Source organism: Hemitrygon akajei, chromosome 10 (genome assembly GCF_048418815.1).
Source record: "Hemitrygon akajei chromosome 10, sHemAka1.3, whole genome shotgun sequence".
Taxonomy (NCBI): Eukaryota; Metazoa; Chordata; class Chondrichthyes; order Myliobatiformes; family Dasyatidae; genus Hemitrygon; species Hemitrygon akajei.
The window spans coordinates 133,911,782-133,929,402 of NC_133133.1; the positions used below are offsets into that span (position 1 = coordinate 133,911,782).

General features: G+C 42.1%; 1 protein-coding gene and 1 long non-coding RNA gene across 5 annotated transcripts in view; one reads left to right on the plus strand and one right to left on the minus strand.

Moving 5' to 3' along the window:
• Positions 1 to 3,454, minus strand: part of LOC140734698 (uncharacterized) — a 57,507-nt gene extending 54,053 nt beyond the window's left edge. For all 3 annotated transcript variants that reach the window (XR_012100589.1, XR_012100588.1, XR_012100590.1), the window contains exon 1: positions 3,304 to 3,454. This is a non-coding gene — a long non-coding RNA (uncharacterized lncRNA). The remainder of the gene's footprint in view (positions 1 to 3,303) is intronic.
• A 2-nt stretch (positions 3,455 to 3,456) lies between these two features.
• pnpla8 (patatin-like phospholipase domain containing 8) overlaps positions 3,457 to 17,621 on the plus strand; it is a 100,471-nt gene continuing 86,306 nt past the window's right edge. The window contains exons 1-3 of one of the 2 annotated variants that reach the window (XM_073059005.1): positions 3,457 to 3,597; positions 8,244 to 9,456; positions 16,910 to 17,059. In XM_073059005.1, coding sequence (XP_072915106.1) covers positions 8,620 to 9,456; positions 16,910 to 17,059 — 987 coding nt within the window. In that variant the 5' untranslated portion in view covers positions 3,457 to 3,597; positions 8,244 to 8,619. Of the gene's footprint in view, positions 3,641 to 8,243; positions 9,457 to 16,909; positions 17,060 to 17,621 lie in introns of both variants that reach the window. The other variant, XM_073059007.1, reaches the window with a different exon arrangement.

Consider the following 17,621-nt stretch of genomic DNA (forward strand, 5'->3'; position numbering starts at 1 on the left):
CCGTTACCTATTAAATGATTCCAAAGGCGTGCGCCTCATATAGCCTGACAACCAAGTCCAGCTCCTGGCTTTCATGTGTGGCTGAGCTACTAAGCTGGTGGAACCGTTTCTATTGACAGGAGAAGGGACAAAAGTGGGTTACTGGTGCCTTGAAACCAATTGCTTTGGGCAGATATCAGCTGTGGTACCCTGAAGGAAAAATCTGGAGCTGGAGTCCCTAAGGCAGTCCTACACTGAGTTCAATTCTGACTGGCAACCCCTGTGATGCTTCTGGTACCAAACTGTATCAGCCTCTTTTTGGGTTCACCAGAAGCGTGGAGAGGGAGAGCTTGCTACATGGGCACAGCTCGCTCTCCATATCGTACTGCCCATGCTTGCGCACCTAGACAGCTAGGATGCAATATCCATGGTTAACTCTGACTGGCGGAGGCCTTAGACCTCAGATGTCTTGATACATGTGAGTAGTTCATTTGACCAGTCCAGTGATTTAGTGAAAAGAGCCACACTGTCTTTGCTTTAAAGGGATGAGAACACAAGTCATAGCTTTAAGGGACAAATAGCCTTCTCATTTCTGTTACTTCACCCCAGGCAGATTATCCTCAAATGAGGTTACTGAACCAGGTAGTTTCACGTTCGCCATCACCCATGTGAGCTTTTTTTAATCTACGACTGCAAAATAACTGAGCTAACTGAAAGGAGTTATTCAAGGAATAAGACTATGAGAATCTAAGCTAGTCGTCGTCGTGGCTATATCTCGAGGTCAAGGATGATGGTCTTCGTTCCGTTTCCACAGAGCAAAGACGCCTATGCGTGTATTTGTTTAACGTGTACTTGATGTTGCACTCCAAGCAGCACACGGTATTTCAAAAATCAATCAACTGATTTCAATGGCATGGAAACCAAGACAACTGGAGCAGATGGATTTGTTGCAGCCTTCATCCGCCTTCACAGCCGTTGAGTTTGAAGTAACTTCATCCGTCTGTTCCACCGTTGAGGTCTTGGTTGGATTGTTCTTTGTCACGAAACCTCACCCTCGACCTTACCGCCATGGGTGACCCTACCAGGAGCATAGCTCCAGATGGCATCACTCTCAGGATATCAGGACAACACAAGCTTCTCCACCATGACAAGGTGACAATCCATGGAGAAGACTACTAAGCTAGTATTGTTACAATAGTTGAAGTTCCCTCAGCACCAGCTCCATAGCAAAGAAAGCCCAACAGTGTCTTTACTTTCTGCAAAGGCTGAGTAAAGTCCATCTCCCACCACCCCCTTCCTCATCACATTCTACAGGGGTTGTATTGAGAGCATCCTGAGCAGCTGCATCACTGCCTGGTTCAGAAATTGCACCATCTTGGAACGCAACACCCTGCAGCCGACAGAGAGGTCAGCTGAGAAGATCATCGGGGTCTCTCTTCCCGCCATTACGGATATTTACACGACATGCTGCATTCACAAAGCAAACAGCATTATGAAGGAGCCCACGCACCCCTCATACAAACTCTTCTCCCTCCTGCCATCTGGGAAAAGACACCAAAGCATTCGGGCTCTCACAACCAGACTATGTAACAGTTTCTTCCCACAAGCTATCAGACTCCTCAATACCCAGAGCATGGACTGACACCAAACTTACTGCCTTCTACTGCACCTATTGTCATGTTTGTTATTTATTGTAATGCCTGCACTGTCCTGGGTATGTTTGTAGTCTAGTGTTTTTTTTCTGTGTTGTTTTCATGTAGTTCGATGTAGTTTTTGTACTGGTTCATATAGCACCATGGTCCTGAAAAACGTCTCATTTTTACTGTGTACTGTACCAGCAGTTATGGTCAAAATGACAATAAAAAGTGACTTGACTTGAAGTTGCATAAACAGAGCTCTGCTGCTGGAATAAATTTATCAGATCAACATTCTGCATTCCTGGAACATCTAATCGTGTTTGTAATCTGGGTGGAGATTTTCCTATCCAGTAATGGGGGAAAAACCATAGACATACATATGTAGGTAAGGGTTGCAGCATTAACAGAATCCCACTATAGGATAATCATTAAGCAGATTAGGGAGCCATATGTATGCAAATATTGTGATGTTATTTAAGCAGCCCTTCAAATTTCTGGCCATGCTATTGGATTGATGTGCTCAAAGTTACATTGACAACTGTAACTTGCCCCCTCTGTAAGGGGGTAGCAGGATAACTGGGGGAAGAGGAGGTTGATGGGGTGTAGATGTGCACTGTAAAGAGAAGGGCCATAAAGAAGTTAACAGAGAATAGTCTAAAAGCTGACATGAATTCTATGCCTTTCAAATGGTCCCATTTGTCAGAATAAGATATTATCCAAAAATAAAATTATGGTAGTCTTAAATAAAACTTAGCAAATCAGGCAGTAACTGTAGTGAGAAGTTAACCTCTTACAGCAAGTTTGTTCTAAGCAGCTAAATCTTGATTTAAAAAAAAAAAATTCTCCACTGTGTTCTGACCTGTTGTTACAGCCTCTTAAAAATAAATAGGATACCTACACTCCCTTCTGGAATCTCTAGCACGAGGGTTCAAATTGGGGAAAATACATTAAGGGTGGTATTTAGGGTCCGTGCATCAGGAACATAAAGAGGCTTTGTGGAAGTGGTAGAGTGTGCCACTTGATAAACAGCTATTCAGCTGATGAAGCGATTCCCGCTCAGCTGCAGAACTGACCACAGTTTGAACACTGTCCTAATCAGCCACCTCCCAACGCACGACACGCCCAATCGTCCTTGCAAGGACTGCAGAAAAAAAATAGCCTATCCTCACCCTCTCTTGTGGCGAGCATTTGGTCAATGATGACATACGAGAAAAGTTCCTTTAGCTTTAGCTCAACTGCCAGTTTTATTGCGACAAACCCAACCGCCAATTTTTTAAAATTATTAACAAAATATACTTTATTCAATTTTTTTTTAGACTGGTCGCTAAAACCCGGGGGAAGAACCCACTCAGTTACATTCAGATGGGGGAGGTGATTATTACACACCCCAGTTACAGTCAGGGTGACACACACACACACACGAGAATAACTGTTATGACCCAAGCTCAAAGGTAACATTAAATTAATTTGAGCATCCCAACATAATCCCACGAAAGTATTTTAAAGCACTAACAACTAGGGCGGGCGATCGACCACGCCTCCCCTCCCAGCGCCTCAGGATTTGGGTACATTTGCCAGTAATACACTTTTTAATCAAGATTCGAAAGAGACATGGCATTTTCCCATTGTGTGTACAGTATTATTTCACGTCGAGCCAGAGTACATCCCTCAGATCGAACAGCCCTACCTGCGGATCCGCCCTTAACCGCCAGTAACCCCTTGATGTCACAGACAAGATCAGGCCAGTGATCACGTCAAGCTCTGACTCCTGATTGGAGCAAGAGGGCGGGGGCTTGTCCGGCGCAGCCAATTGCACTCCCTTTCGCCGTGTGATTGACTGGTGGTGGCCCGGTCCCCCGGAGGCCCTGGGCCTGTTTGAAGAGGTGTTTGGTTGTCGTCCGGGAACGTTGTTGGAGGGTGCTGCCGCTTGGAGAAGCGGTCGGGGAAGGGACGGTCATGTTTGTCGCGGGGCAGCCGGCGGGTAAGCGTTTCACGCTGCCTTCATCCGCAGGCCCGCGATTCGGGTGGGTTCTGGAATTTTCCAGGGTGGTTATAGGAAGATCCCACGGTTCAGCTTCCCTTAGGCCGGGATCTGTGTCTATTTCCCACCACCTCCTCCAGAATGCTCAAAGCAGAGGGAAGTTCAAGGCGTGACCGGTAATGAAACCTCATTGAAGGTGGCAGAAATAATGATGAGACATTGGATATGGAGGCTTGTGGGATGCAAGCTGACGACAAGTGGAACCCCATCCTTTGGGTGGGAAAATCAGGGAGTGAAAGCATCAGTGTGAGAAATACAGCAAATGCGAGCGCCTGTAACAAGGGCAGAAGGGAAAGAACGGTTAAAATAAGAAGGCATCTTAAAATGCTGGTATTTAAAGCTTAAATCAAAATTATTATGATGGAGACAGAAGTTGGTACAGTGGAATGCAATGAAGCAAAGCGGGAGATGTATCCGATCTAGCTTTTGGAGTTGCTGAGTTCATAATAAATCTGGAGGAGTATTGAAGATTCAGCAGTGATTTTAAAAAGGAAATCACAAGGCTAAACGGGAGCATGGGGTAGCTGTGGCAGAGAAGATTATAGAGATTTTATGTATGTAAACGAAAAAGGAGAAACTGGGGAGAGAATAGGGCCCCTCAGAGTCCAAAATGGACAACAATGTATGGAGTTGCAGGTGATTGGTGAGGTCCTCAATAAATATTTCTTACCGTGAAGAAATACATGTATATTTTGGAACTTGAGATAGTTCATGGGGATGTCTTGAGGATTGTCCACGTTCTCGAAAAGGAGATGCTCTGTGTCTTAAAATGAATGAATGTAGGTTGAATTTCCAGGACCTGCCTGATCAGTTATATCCAAGAATACTGTAGAAAGCTAGAGTGGAAGTTGTGCAGACTCTGGCTGAGATGTATGATGTGTGAAGTGCTGGATGACTGAAGGGTGGTTACTATGCCTTTGTTCGAGAAGAGCTGCAAAGAAAATCCTGGAATTATAGACTAGTAGGCCAAACATTTGTGGTTGTTAAGTTACTGGAAGGGATTCTGAGATACAAGATTTTCATGTATTTTGAAAGGCAGATGTTGATGGGGACATTCAGCAAGACTTTGTGCAAGCTGATAATGTCTCACAAATTTGGTTGTGGTTTTTGAAGAAGCAGCCAAGAAAGAAGGTCGATGAGGGGAAAATGATAGAGCTGATCTGAATGGACTTCATTATGGCCTTTTGATAAGGTTCTGCACGGTAGGCTGCTATGAGCAGTTAGATTGTGTGGAATTCAGTGAGAGCTGGCTAATAGAATACACAATTGGCTTGATGGTAGAAAGCAAAGGGTGATGGCAGGAGGTTGTTTCTCTGATTGGAGGTTCTCGGCTAGTGGTGTCCTCCACGGGATGGTGGTAGACATTTTGCTAGCACCATCAGTAAGTTGGCAGTTAAAATAGATGATGCACTTCACTGAATGTTGTAGAAAATAGTGACAATCATTATCAGGAATGGCAAATGGAACTTGGTTGCGTGGGTAAGTGAGAACAGTGGAAATTCGAAGTACAAGTAATGACCTTTTACTGTTCTGTTCAAATGGAGGAAGCAGCACCAATTCAATTATCGGCACAGAAACAGTTGAGGAGTGGAAGCATTAGTAGGAGTAAAACAAGGATTTTTTCATTATATCTCAGAAAGAGAGTGGGTCTATGCAAATTTTCATAACTGCACCTTTGTCTTGAGAAGGTGACTGAATGTGAAGGAGAAGCATGTTCAGTAAAGTGAATGTTTGGTGGTGAAGTTTGTTAATTGCAGCTTTTATTGCTCCTTGCTTTGTCTTGAGTTATGGAATGTCAATAATCCATGCCTGTTCTTATAAATTAAAAAATTCTTTGCGGAAATGAAACCTGATGAATTTTAATTGACCCCATCCCCCCACCACCTTTGTATCTGTATATTTTTATGTGCCTTTCAATTTGCTGGCACAGCTTTGACAGCAGAGTAAACCACGCCAGTATTGACAGTCAATACTTTGAAGAAACATAAATGTCAAATTTAATTGTCTGAATATTAAAAAGTAAAATAATAGAATGAAAACACAAGGGAGAACATAAGTACATTGTTGCCAGAGAATGGAATCAATGAAAATGTGAATTATTTGAAACTCGTGTCTTTATTGAAATGAATGGAATCGCTGAATCTTCGGCAGTTTAAACAGGACAAATTCAGCAAGGTGATTTCTCAGTATAGATGCTGGGAAATGCAAGATGCTGATGCTCTTCTGATCATCTTGTGTTTTGGTGCAGTTAATGACTTTTTAAGTTCAGGACTTGTGTCTTTTGCTTGAGTCATCTTCAGATTGACAGACTGGCCCTAGCTGCAACTGAAATTGATTATTCTAAAGTAAATTGTAAAATTGGGTTGAAAGTCTAATTGACGTTGTAAAACAAATTACGTGATGGTTAATTTGTGCATAATCTACTTCTGTAAATAGAAATGAACAGATAATCTGATTTGGGTAATGGTAGGTAAGGAGCAAAAGTTAACTAGCACTTTAAAGCAAATTTCTAAAGGGTGCCATGGAATGATTTGCATCTGCATGAGTGGGGCAGTGAGGCTTCAGTTTAACATCTTCACTAAAACTTTAAACTGAATGTACAGTATCCACTCAGTAGCAAAATTCAAAGTAAATTTATTGTCAAAGTATATATAAGTCACCATATACAAATCAGAGATTTGTTTCCTTGTGGGCATTTATAGTAAAACAAAGAAATATAATAGAAATCAATGAAAAACTAAACACAGTCAGACTGACAAACAACCAATGCATGCAAAAGACTCTACAAACACAAAAAAAAACTAAATAAATGAGAACACGAGTTGTATTCTTGAAAATGAGTCTGCAGATTAAGCCACACAACATCCAAGATTCAATAGGACCATATAATTTGCTCTTAACACTCACATCAAAAGTATCCAGCTTTACTACCTTTCAGCATCTTAAACCCTGCAACAGCCCATCACTAGGTCCATCCCTTCAACTCTTGTATCTAAATTGTTCGTGAGGAATTTGATGTCACTGAATTTTGAGTTAGATCCTTGCCCTCCACTGCCTTCACCCTATCCTTTATTATCAAGTCGGCCCCTCCTCTTCAGCATTGTGCCTATCTCTTCCAACAGTTAATGACATGAAATATTTAATTCCAAGTCATTTTGCAATTCCATCTATAATGACTGTTTGAAGGTCAAAATTTATTTTCATTTGTTCCATAAGTTCATCTAACACAATTATGAAATATATTTGAATTTGTAATAATGTAAGTATCTACAATTTACATCTTTTCCTTCATTTTCCAAAATTACTCAATGCCTTTCTGTAAGCATCAGGACTGAGACATTAGAAGTGTGTTTGTAATTATAAAATGACCTGTACTTTTAATGTCATTGAAAGTCAACAAAAAACTATTCTGAAATGTCAGTGCTTGCAATTTATTAAACCAATTGAACTTTACATCATGATTCACTGATTTTTTTTTTGTTCTGATAGCAAAGCATGTTCAGGCAATAAACAAAAGTTCAGATTCCTTGTTATTCATGTTTTGTTATTGACTTTGTGGATAAATGCATAATCTGATTACTTTTTGAGACATTCATCACAAATTCATTTGTAACCAAGTTGGGCAGATGTTGGGGCTCTGAATTGGTTTCTGTGCAGAACGAAAATTGCTAGTCTACCAGAGCTTTGCACTTTATCCTGTATCTCATCCTTTGAGTATATGAAGTTTGATATATACACTCAGTGGCCACTTTAATAGGTACAGGAATGGAAGCCAGTGTGGTCTTCTGCTGCTGTAGCCCATCCGTTTCAAGGTTTGATATGTTGTATGGTGGTAATGCATGGTTACTTGTGTTACCATCGGCTTCCTGTCAGGTTGAACCAGTCTGGCATTCTCCTCTGACTTCTCTCATTAACAAGGCATTTTTGTACACAGAACTGCTGCTCTCTGGATGTTTTTTTTCCCTCTTGTAAACTCTGGCGACTGCTGCGAGTGAAATTCCCAGAAGCTCAGCAGTTTCAGAGATACTCAAACCACCCCGTCGCGCACCAACAATCATTCCACTGTCAAAGTCACTTAGATCCTATTTCTTCATTCTGAAGTTTGGTCTGAACAGTAACTGAACCTCTTGACCATGTCTGTATATTTTTGTGCATTTGCTACATGATTGGCTGATTAGATATTTATTTTAATGAGCAGGTGTAACTAATAAAGTAGCCACCGAGTATATGTTAGTATCAGGGATTTGGTTATTTCAAGCAGGTGTCCTGCTCTCACTCAATTTTTGAATTTGTGAATAGTCACAGATTAAGAAAATTTACTGAAGGTGCCCTGCAGTTTTTGACCCGGGGAAAAGATATCTTTATTTTGTGACTTTTCTAGCTATTAAATACTTTGCAGTTATTGCCGGTGATTGTTTACAGTTTGTATTTGAAATGTCTTGTTTTCCAGAATTGGATAAAATTCTTACTTTGGATGAAATTTGTCACAGAATCTAATCAAATTTGCTGTTTATTAGTGTATTCTGTTGAGTCCAGCCTCACAATTTTTAAATGAGTTTATGGGTGAATTTTGCTTTGTTTCCTAGAAACACAACAGGAGAGCAGGTGACTTGCAGAACAAAAGATCAGAGTGAAGTCAAGAAAGTGCTGCAGCCGTTCTTGTTTGGTCTGTTTGATATTTGAAAGATCAGTATATACTAACTTGTTTAAGTTGTCACCTAAGAGAGCTCTGCCACTGAGAACTGTATTACAGGTACATTATTAAATTCATTCTAAACCACTATCAAACTAATATACCGTCCAATAAGATCCAAGAATCTTCCAATTTGCTGCAAATGGATCAGAAGAGAAGTGGCACATATTGGTGATCAAATTACTTGAAGAATTACATTGATTTTATACAACTGCATTTTACATTACAATACCTCCCCTCCAAAGGGAAAAACACCTCTGAGGCATCGCATGTCGCGCATCAAGAGCACTTTAGACTCTGTGTCAAAAGCTGTCAGTACTACACACACTGAGCTCATTGGGAAACTCGTACGACTGAAACCCACTCTAAGTATTTTGGTGAAGCATTCAGAAACCGAGCTAGGTGTGCCACGTGAAAACTCAGGGAAACTAACCACCACTAAATCTAATGAACTTAAAGATCTGAACCAGACAACAGAGAATACTCTCCATTCTGTTTCCAACTATCCTATTGGTTCAGAACTTGAAGATAATTCCAACAAGAAATCATATATTAATGGTGCAAGTAGCAAAGAAGAAGACGAAAAATCAAATCTCTTCCATGTCAGCTACATCACTACTAATTTTGGTGAAACATTCAATTATGTGGCAAATCATATCAATAGTTATTTTGGGAGTATGGAACAAATAGAAACAGAAAAGGACAGAAAATTACCTTTGCTTGAGCAAAAAGTTGGGTCTAAGACTGATCCCATATGGACATCAACTTTTAAATCAAAAGTAAATGGAGCAGAAGATAAAAGAGTCGATGGTTTAAATACCTGTAATGGAGATACTGCTGTAACTGACATATCCTCTTCAACTGCAACCACAAAAAAGAGTTTTGCTAGTTTACTTTCATATCCAACAAATAGTGTTCAAGCATTTGTGGATTCTTACTTTGGGAGTTTTGTTCCCAAGCTGCGAACTGAAATGAAAGAGAATGCTGAAACCAAGAATAAAAATCAGAAGGGTGAAAATGCAATTAAAGCTGATGAGAAAACTGATGACAAGGAAACCAAGCCAGTAGATGATAAAGTCAAGTATTTAGCTCTTCAGCGAGAAAAGGTAATCTGAAGATATGCTTTCTAAGTAGAGATTAATTTTTATCTTGGTCAAATTGAACAACGGAAAGAGATTTTCCCTTCTTTGTCTTCTGCATTGCAATTTCTGTTTATTTTTTGCCGTTCTTTTTCTAACATGCAAGCACTTTTGCCCTTATAATTGTTTGATTCTGCCAATCAGAAAGCAGTGGCATTTTTTTTCAAAGTCAGCTTGGTCAGCTTGATGTCTCGTGTCTGATGCGCACAGGTACTTGACTCTCAAATATTCAATAACCCATGTGTTCACACTTGTATCACGTGGAATGTCCAGTCACTTTGAAGGAATATATTCCACTGATCTAACTCCAGTGACCTTGGAGGCTACCAAAGGGCTAATGAGGCAGGGTGATTGATTTATTATTAGTTATGATCTGATGCATGATTTACCTATTCAGTCAGAATCTGTTCAACTGATTGTAAACTGGTTCTAATTGTCTCATTGAGGCTTGGGAGACCTTTAGGCCATATCTAGATTTTTTCCATTATTTATTCATCCTTTATCTCATATTGCATATTTAGAGCAGTGGAGATTCCAGACAGGATACTAGAATGCTCCACTTGTGGGATGTGGGAGGTAGGGAGACCTCCAGTGTTCCTGATGACAACACCTGCAAGAATTGCATTCAGCTTCAACTTCTAACAGACCATGTTAGGGAATTGGAACTGGAACTGGATGAACTCTGGATAGACAGGGCATACAATGGGGTAATTAAACCCAAGGTGCAGCGCACAGGTAACTGGGTGACAGAAGGGAGAAAGAGGATAGGCACCCAATGCAGAATACCCCTGTGGCTGTTCCCATCAACAACAGATAAACCGTTTTGGATATTGTTTGGGATGACCTAGCAGAGGAAAGCCATGACAGTTATCTCTGTGGCTCAGAAGGGAAGGGGGCAGAAGAGACGAGTTCTAGTGATAGGAGATGCATTGGTTCAATAGGTACATTTAATGTCAGAGAACTGTATACATCCTGAAATTCTTTTTCTTCGCAAACATCCATGAAAACAGAGGAGTGCCCCAAAGAATGAATGACAGTTAAATATTAGAACCTCAAAGCCCTCCTCCCACACACAAGCAGCAGCAAGACAATGATCCCTCTCTCCACCCCCCCAGCATCTAAAAAGCATCAGCACCCTCCACTGAGCACTCGAGTGTGCAGCAAAGCATCAGTAAAGACACAGACTTGCAGTACCTCAAAGACTATTCATTCACCCAGTAATTCAACATACCATTGACTCTCTCTCTCCCTCTAATAAGGGAAAAAGAGGTGCCACTGTTTTCATAGCGTGAGAGGAGATATGACAAGCAACTCGCTGATTTATGATATTAAAAGTCTGCTGCGTCGCTTTTTCTGAGCTCTGTGCCCAGAGAATTGGCTCTGGACACCCAGCTCCCAATGTTACGTTTTCTTCCATGACACCTCAGTTGAGAGCACTAATCTTGAATCAGCCCATCTCCAGAGCCACGAAAATCTGGCACCCTGAAAGCGTTAGTGAGAATAGGAATAGAATGAGGTGGAGGATAAATGCGTGGTTGAGGGATTGGAGCAGGGGGCGGGGATTCGGATTTCTGGATCATTGGGACCTCTTTTGGGGCGGGTGTGACCTGTACAAAAAGGACGGGTTGCACTTGAGTCCCGGGGGACCAATATTCTGGCGGGCAGGTTTGATGAGGGTTTAAACTAGTTTGGTAGGGGGGTGGGAATCAGAATGTGAGTGCAGGGATTAAGGTAGAAGGACAAGGTCATGATGCTAAGAGTTTGGAGTTGATGAGGAAGAACAGGCAGGGGACGAAACATAATTGTAGCCAGTTAAAGGGGTTGAAATGTGTCTATTTCAATGCTAGGAATATTAGGAACAAGGAGGATGAACTTAGAGCATGGATTAGTACGTGGAACTACGATGTTGTGGCCGTTACTGAAACTTGGTTGGAGGAAGGGCAGGATTGGATGATGCAGGTCCTGGGGTTCAGGTGTTTTAAAAGGAATAGGATGGGAGGTAGAAAAGGTGGGGGGGGAGGTGCATTGCTGGTCAGGGATAGTATCACGACTATAGAAAGGGAGGACATTGCAGAAGGAGTGTCCACGGAGTCAGTCTGGGTGGCAGTCAGAAATAGGAAGGGATCAATCACTGTGCTGGGAGTAGTCTATAGGCCCCCAAATAGCTCTCAGGACACCGAGGAGCAGATAAGCAGGCAGGTTTTAGAATGGAGCAGGAAATACAGGGTAGTAGTTATGGGTGATTTTAACTTCCCTCATATTGACTGGCACCTCCTGGGTGCAAGTGGGATAGATGGGGCTGAATTTGTCAGGTGTGTTCAAGAAGGATTCCTGACACAGTATGTGGACCGGCCGACGAGAGGAGAGGCTATACTGGATCTAGTTCTGGGTAATGAGCCTGGTCAGGTGATGGACCTCTTGGTGGGGGAGCATTTTAGTGAGAATGACCACAACTCCCTTAGCTTCAGCATAGCTATGGAAAGGGATAAAATCAGACGAAATGGTAAAGTGCTTAACTGGGGAAGGGCCAACTTTGAAGGAATGAGGCAGGAACTAGCGAGAGTAAATTGGAAACAGATGTTCAAAGGGGAAAGGACAGAAGTAATGTGGGAGAAGTTTAGGGGCCACGAGCTGGGTTCAGGATAGGTTTGTCCCTCTGAGGCAAGTAAAAAATGTTAGGAAAAGGGAATTGTAGCTGACGAAATATGTGAGGCAACTTGTCAAGAGGGAAAAGGAAGCATATGTTTGATATAAGAAGCAGGAAGTAGGAGGGACTCATGAGAAATATAGGGTAGCCAGGAAGGAGCTAAAGAAAGGACTTAGGAGAGCTCGCAGGGGGCATGAGAAGGCCTTGGCATGTAGGATTAAGGAGAACCCCATGGCGTTCTATGCGTATGTGAAGAATAGGAGGATGACGAGAACGAAGGTGGGACCGCTAAAGGATAAAGAGGGCAACATGTGCCTGGAGGCGGAGGAAGTTGGGGAGGTCCTAAATGAATACTTTGCTTCAGTATTCACAAGTGAAAAGGATCTTGATCAGGATGAAGTCGAAGTAGAGTGGGCTTGTGTGCTGGACAATGGAGATTAGGGAAGAAGTGCTGGATCTTCTTAAAAACATTAAGATTGATAAATCCCTAGGGCCGGATATGATACACCCCAGGTTGTTGTGGGAATTGAGAGGAGAGATTGCAGGAGCATTAGCCATGATCTTTGAATCCTCTTTGGCTGCAGGGGAAGTACCGGAGTACTGGAGAATGGCAAATGCAGTTCCCTTGTTTAAAAAAGGTAATAGGGAGAAACCTGGGAACTATAGACCAGTGAGTCTTACGTTGGTGGTATGCAATCTACTGGAAAAGATTCTTAAGGATAGGATCTATGAGCATTTGGAGAAGTACAGTCTACTCATGGATAGTCAACATGGCTTTGTGAAGGGAAGATAGTGTCTCACGAGCCTGATTGAGTTTTTTCAAGAGGTAACAAAAGAAATTGATGAGGGTAGGGCAGTGGATGTGGTCTACATATACTTTAGCAAAGCATTTGACAAGGTCCCTCATGAGAGACTCATCCAGGAAGTCATGAGGCATGGGATAAGTGGAACCTTGGCTGTTTGGATAAAAGATTGGCTTAAAGGAAGAAAGCAGAGGGTAGTTGTGGAAGGAAAGTATTCTGCCTGGAGGTCGGTGACTAGTGGAGTGCTGCAGGGATCTGTACTGGGACCCCTGGTATTTGTGATTTTTATAAATGACCTGGATGTAGAGGTGGAAGGATGGGTGAGTAAGTTTGCGGATGACATGAAGATTGGAGGAGTTGTGGATGGAGCTATAGGTTGTCGAAGGTTACAAGAGGATATAGACAGGCTGCAGAGTTTGGCAGAAAAATGGCAGATGGAGTTCAATCCGGACAAGTGTGAGGTGATGCATTTTGGAAGGACAAACCAGAAGACTGAGTACAGAATTAATGGTCAGTTACTTAAGAGTGTGGATGAACAAAGGGACCTTGGAGTTCAAATCCATACATCCCTCAAGGTCACTGCACAGGTTGATAGGGTAGTTAAGAAAGCCTATGGGATGCTAGGCTTCATTAACAGGGGGACTGTGTTCAAGAGTAGAGAGGTCATGTTGCAACTCTACAAATCTCTGGTGAGACCGCACTTAGAATATTGTTTTCAATTCTGGTCACCTCATTATAGGAAGGATGTGGAAGCTATGGAGAGGGTGCAGAGGAGATTTACCAGGATGTTGCCTGGTTTGGACAACAAGTCATATGAAGCAAGGTTAGCAGAGCTGGGACTTTTCTCTTTGGAGCGTAGAAGAATGCGAGGGGACTTGATAGAGGTCTACAAGATTATGGGAGGGTCAGTACCTGTTTCCCAGGGCACCAATAGCATACATCAGAGGGCATATGTACAAAATTAAGGGAGGGAAGTTTAGGGGAGACATCAGGGTAAGTGTTTTTACACAAAGGGTTGTGAGTGCCTGGAAGGACTTGCCAGGGATGGTGGTGGAGGCTAAAACATTAGGGGTATTTAAGAGCCTCTTGGACAGGCACATGGATGAAAGAAAAATGGAGGGTTACGGGGTAGTGTGGTTTAGTACTTTTTTTTAAGGATTATATGTGTCAGCACAACATGGAGGGCTGAAGGGCCTGTACGTTGCTGTAGTGTTTTATGGATAGGCTTCCTGGCCGCGTCCTTGACATATCAAAAAAGCAGCCGGTCGTGAGGCCCTGAGAACGGGTCCCATTCCTGCAAAGAACCAAAGTCAGAGTGTAACTCCAGGTCAGGGTCTTCAAACGAACCTTGAAAAGGAAAAAAAAAAGATATCAGAGATAGAAATGGAGCTGTTTCCGAAGATTCAGGCAAAGGAGTTGCCATTTCGTGCCATCTAAACTTTGCTCCGCCTCTGTTAGGGGAACAGAAAGGAGGTTCTGTGGACAAGAACAAGCTTCCCAGATGGTTTGTTGCTTCCTGGGCGCCAAGGTCACGGATGTCTTGGATAGAATTCACTGCATTCAAGTGGAGGGTGGGTGAGCAGCCAGAAGTTGTGGTCCACAGACATGGGTAGGAGGGGTGGTGAGCCCCTGCAAAATAGGTTTGGGAAGTTAAGTGCTAAGTTACAGGAGAAGACCTCCAGGGTTGTGATCTTAGGATTGCTACAAATACCAGTGAGATATAGGAAGATCATAGAGTTTAACAAGTAGTTAAGGAATTTTTGTGCAGAAGAGAGGACTTTAGATTTTTGGATCATTGGGTGGCAGGGGGATGGGAACCAGTGTACCAGAATAGTTAATGGAGTCATTGTGGAGAAAGATGTTGTTAAGCCTACGTACAAAGTCAAGAATCGAAAGGTCAAGCATGGTGTGACTACTGTTCTGAGAGCATATATTTCAATGCAATATTTTTGCATCTGTATTTACTCGGAAGATGAACACAGAATCTGTAGAAATGAGGTAATGCAGCAGCAGGTCATAGACCCTGTACTGCTTACAGAGGAGGTGTTTTGCTGTCTTGAGGCAAATTAGACTGGATAAATCCCCAGGGCCTAACAAGGTGTTCTCTCAGACCCTGTGGGAAGGTAGTGCAGAAATTGCGGGGGTCCTAGCTGAGATATTTAAAGCACCCTTAACCACAGGTGATGTACTGGAGGATCTGAGGATAGCCAAGTCTGAGGCTGAGTCGGGCGGCTCCGTGGAAGTCCATAGCGGGGGTATTCCCTTCTGCCGCCGGTGTGGGATGACTAGTCTATCGGGACCCTGAAGACTTGTGGAAATTGTGTGGTGGTTTCTTTTGAACTTATAGTCTTTTAACATCTTTGGACTATTTTTTACTGTGCCCGTGGTCTGTTTTTTTTAATCAATTATGCTATTGTTTGCACTGTTGTAACTATATGTTGTAACTATGTGGTTTTGTGCAGGTCTTGTAGCTTTAGTTTTTGGTCTTGTTTTGTCTGGTGGGATTGGAGCTCCTTTCCGGGAAACGCGCTAAGATGGTAGCGCGATATTAATACGCAGCAGCCTCTCCGGACTCTGGATTGGGGATTGCCAAACGTTATGTGGATTTTCTGGTGTAGTCTGTTTTGTCATGTGCTTTTGTGATATCATTCTGGAGGAACGTTGTCTAATTTTTTAACTGCTTTGCATTTGTGGTTTCTCAATGACAATAAATTGAATCTGAATCTAATGTGGTTCTGTTGTTTACGAAGAGCTCTAAACATAAACCAGGAAATTATAAGCTGGTGAGCCTGACATCAGCAATGGAAAAGTTATTGTAAGTTATTCTAAGCGACTGGATATATAAGTATTTGGATAGAGAGGAACTGATTAAGGGTAGTCAATGGGTTTTTCGCATGGTAAGTCATGTTTAACTAATCTTAAGAGAATTTTTCAAGGAAGTTACGAGGAAAATTGTTGAAGTGGGTGTTCTCTACACGGACTTTAGCAAGGCCTTTGATAAGATCCCACATAGGAGTATGGTCAAGAAGGTTGGCATTTGTCACATGGCATTCAAGATGAGGTAGTAGATTGGATGAGATATTGGCTTCTTGGAAGAAGCCAGATAGTGGTTGTAGATGGTTGCTCTCTAACAGGAGGCTTGTGGTTGGTTGTGGCAGGGATCAGAGTTGAGTCCATTGTTGTTTGTTATCTCTAACAATGATCCGGATTATAATGTGGTAAACTGATCAGCAAATTGGCAGATGACACCAGGATTTGAAGTGGACGGTGAGGAAGACTATCAAAGCTTACAGCAGGATCTGTGCCAGCAGGTGAAATGGGCTGAAAAATGGGAGATGAAATTTAATGCAGACAAGTGCAAGGTGTTGCAATTTGGTAGGGTCAACCATAATAGCTATTGCATGATGAAAAGTAGGGCACTGAAGAGTGCTGTAGAGTAGAGGGATCAGGGAATATAGATCCATAATTCCTTGAAAGTGGCATCAGAGATAGAGAGGGTTGCAAAAAAAAAACTTTTGGCACATCTGTCTTCATAAATCAATGTATTGAGTACAGGGACCTGTACAGAAGGGATGGTTTGAACCTGAACTGGAGGGAGACTTGCGTCCAAGCAGGAAGTTTTGATAGTGCTGTGGGGGGCAGGGTGTCCTTGCTTTAATTTTTTAATGAAGTAGTTTTGTTTTAGAAGGCCTAAAACACCAATGATTGTACTACATAATCTTAAGGTGCACAAGATACTAATACTTATCAAATAGTAAATTATCCTTTCCCAAATGGTCTTTTATTCACACATTTTAGCTTCAGAATTTAGGTAATTTTTAAAAATATCTTGCTCAGTTTGCTTGGTTTACTCTTTCCAAAAGAAGTGTTTTCAGGATGGAATGCTATGTCTCCAAGACCAAAGAATCACTGTGACATGATGCCAATATTTTTTTCCTTGTATAATAATACTGCCTTTTAAATTGTCTAGATCATTGCCAGGTTCAGTGTGGATAACAGGACAAGAGCTTTGGTGCAGGCACTGCGTAGAGCTTCTGATGTTAAAGTGTACATCAATCGAGTAGAAGAACTGAATTACCATCTTCTAGAATACCCTGAAACCAGGGCAGTGGCTGTCAAGGTAAATGAGCAGGGTTCTTGTTCCTTTTGTGCAGAAGTGAAACTTACAATGTGATTTTCCCCTATCACCAGTCTTGCTGCTTTGTTCCAGTGTGTAGCAGTCCTGGTTTGAACTTGAAGTGAATTTTTTGTAACATTTCAAAATTGTTGCCGTTGACTTCCTTTGATAGTGCACATAGGACATTAAAACCAAGTACTATGAGCTAGACCTAGCCAGTGCCTCCCGTTCACCTCTCAGGAAATCCTCCTGGTTGTTCAGTTTCTTATGTCTATTGTCTGCTGCTGTGGCCACTAATATACAGAAATCCATAAGAGGTGGCTGTCTGTAGGTAGCACAAACTATGACTCCACCTGTGGACCACTGTAGACCAAAAAAGATTTACTAGGAATTTGCCTGGACTTAGGGTGAGTTACAAAGAGGTTGTGCAGACAAGAACTTGATTCCCTGAAATGTAGGAGATAAAAGGACAGCCTGATTAACAATTTATAAGACCATGAGGGGTACAGACAAGGTGAAAGCAGATTTCATTTTCTCCAGGGAAGAGATGCCTAAAAACAAGAGT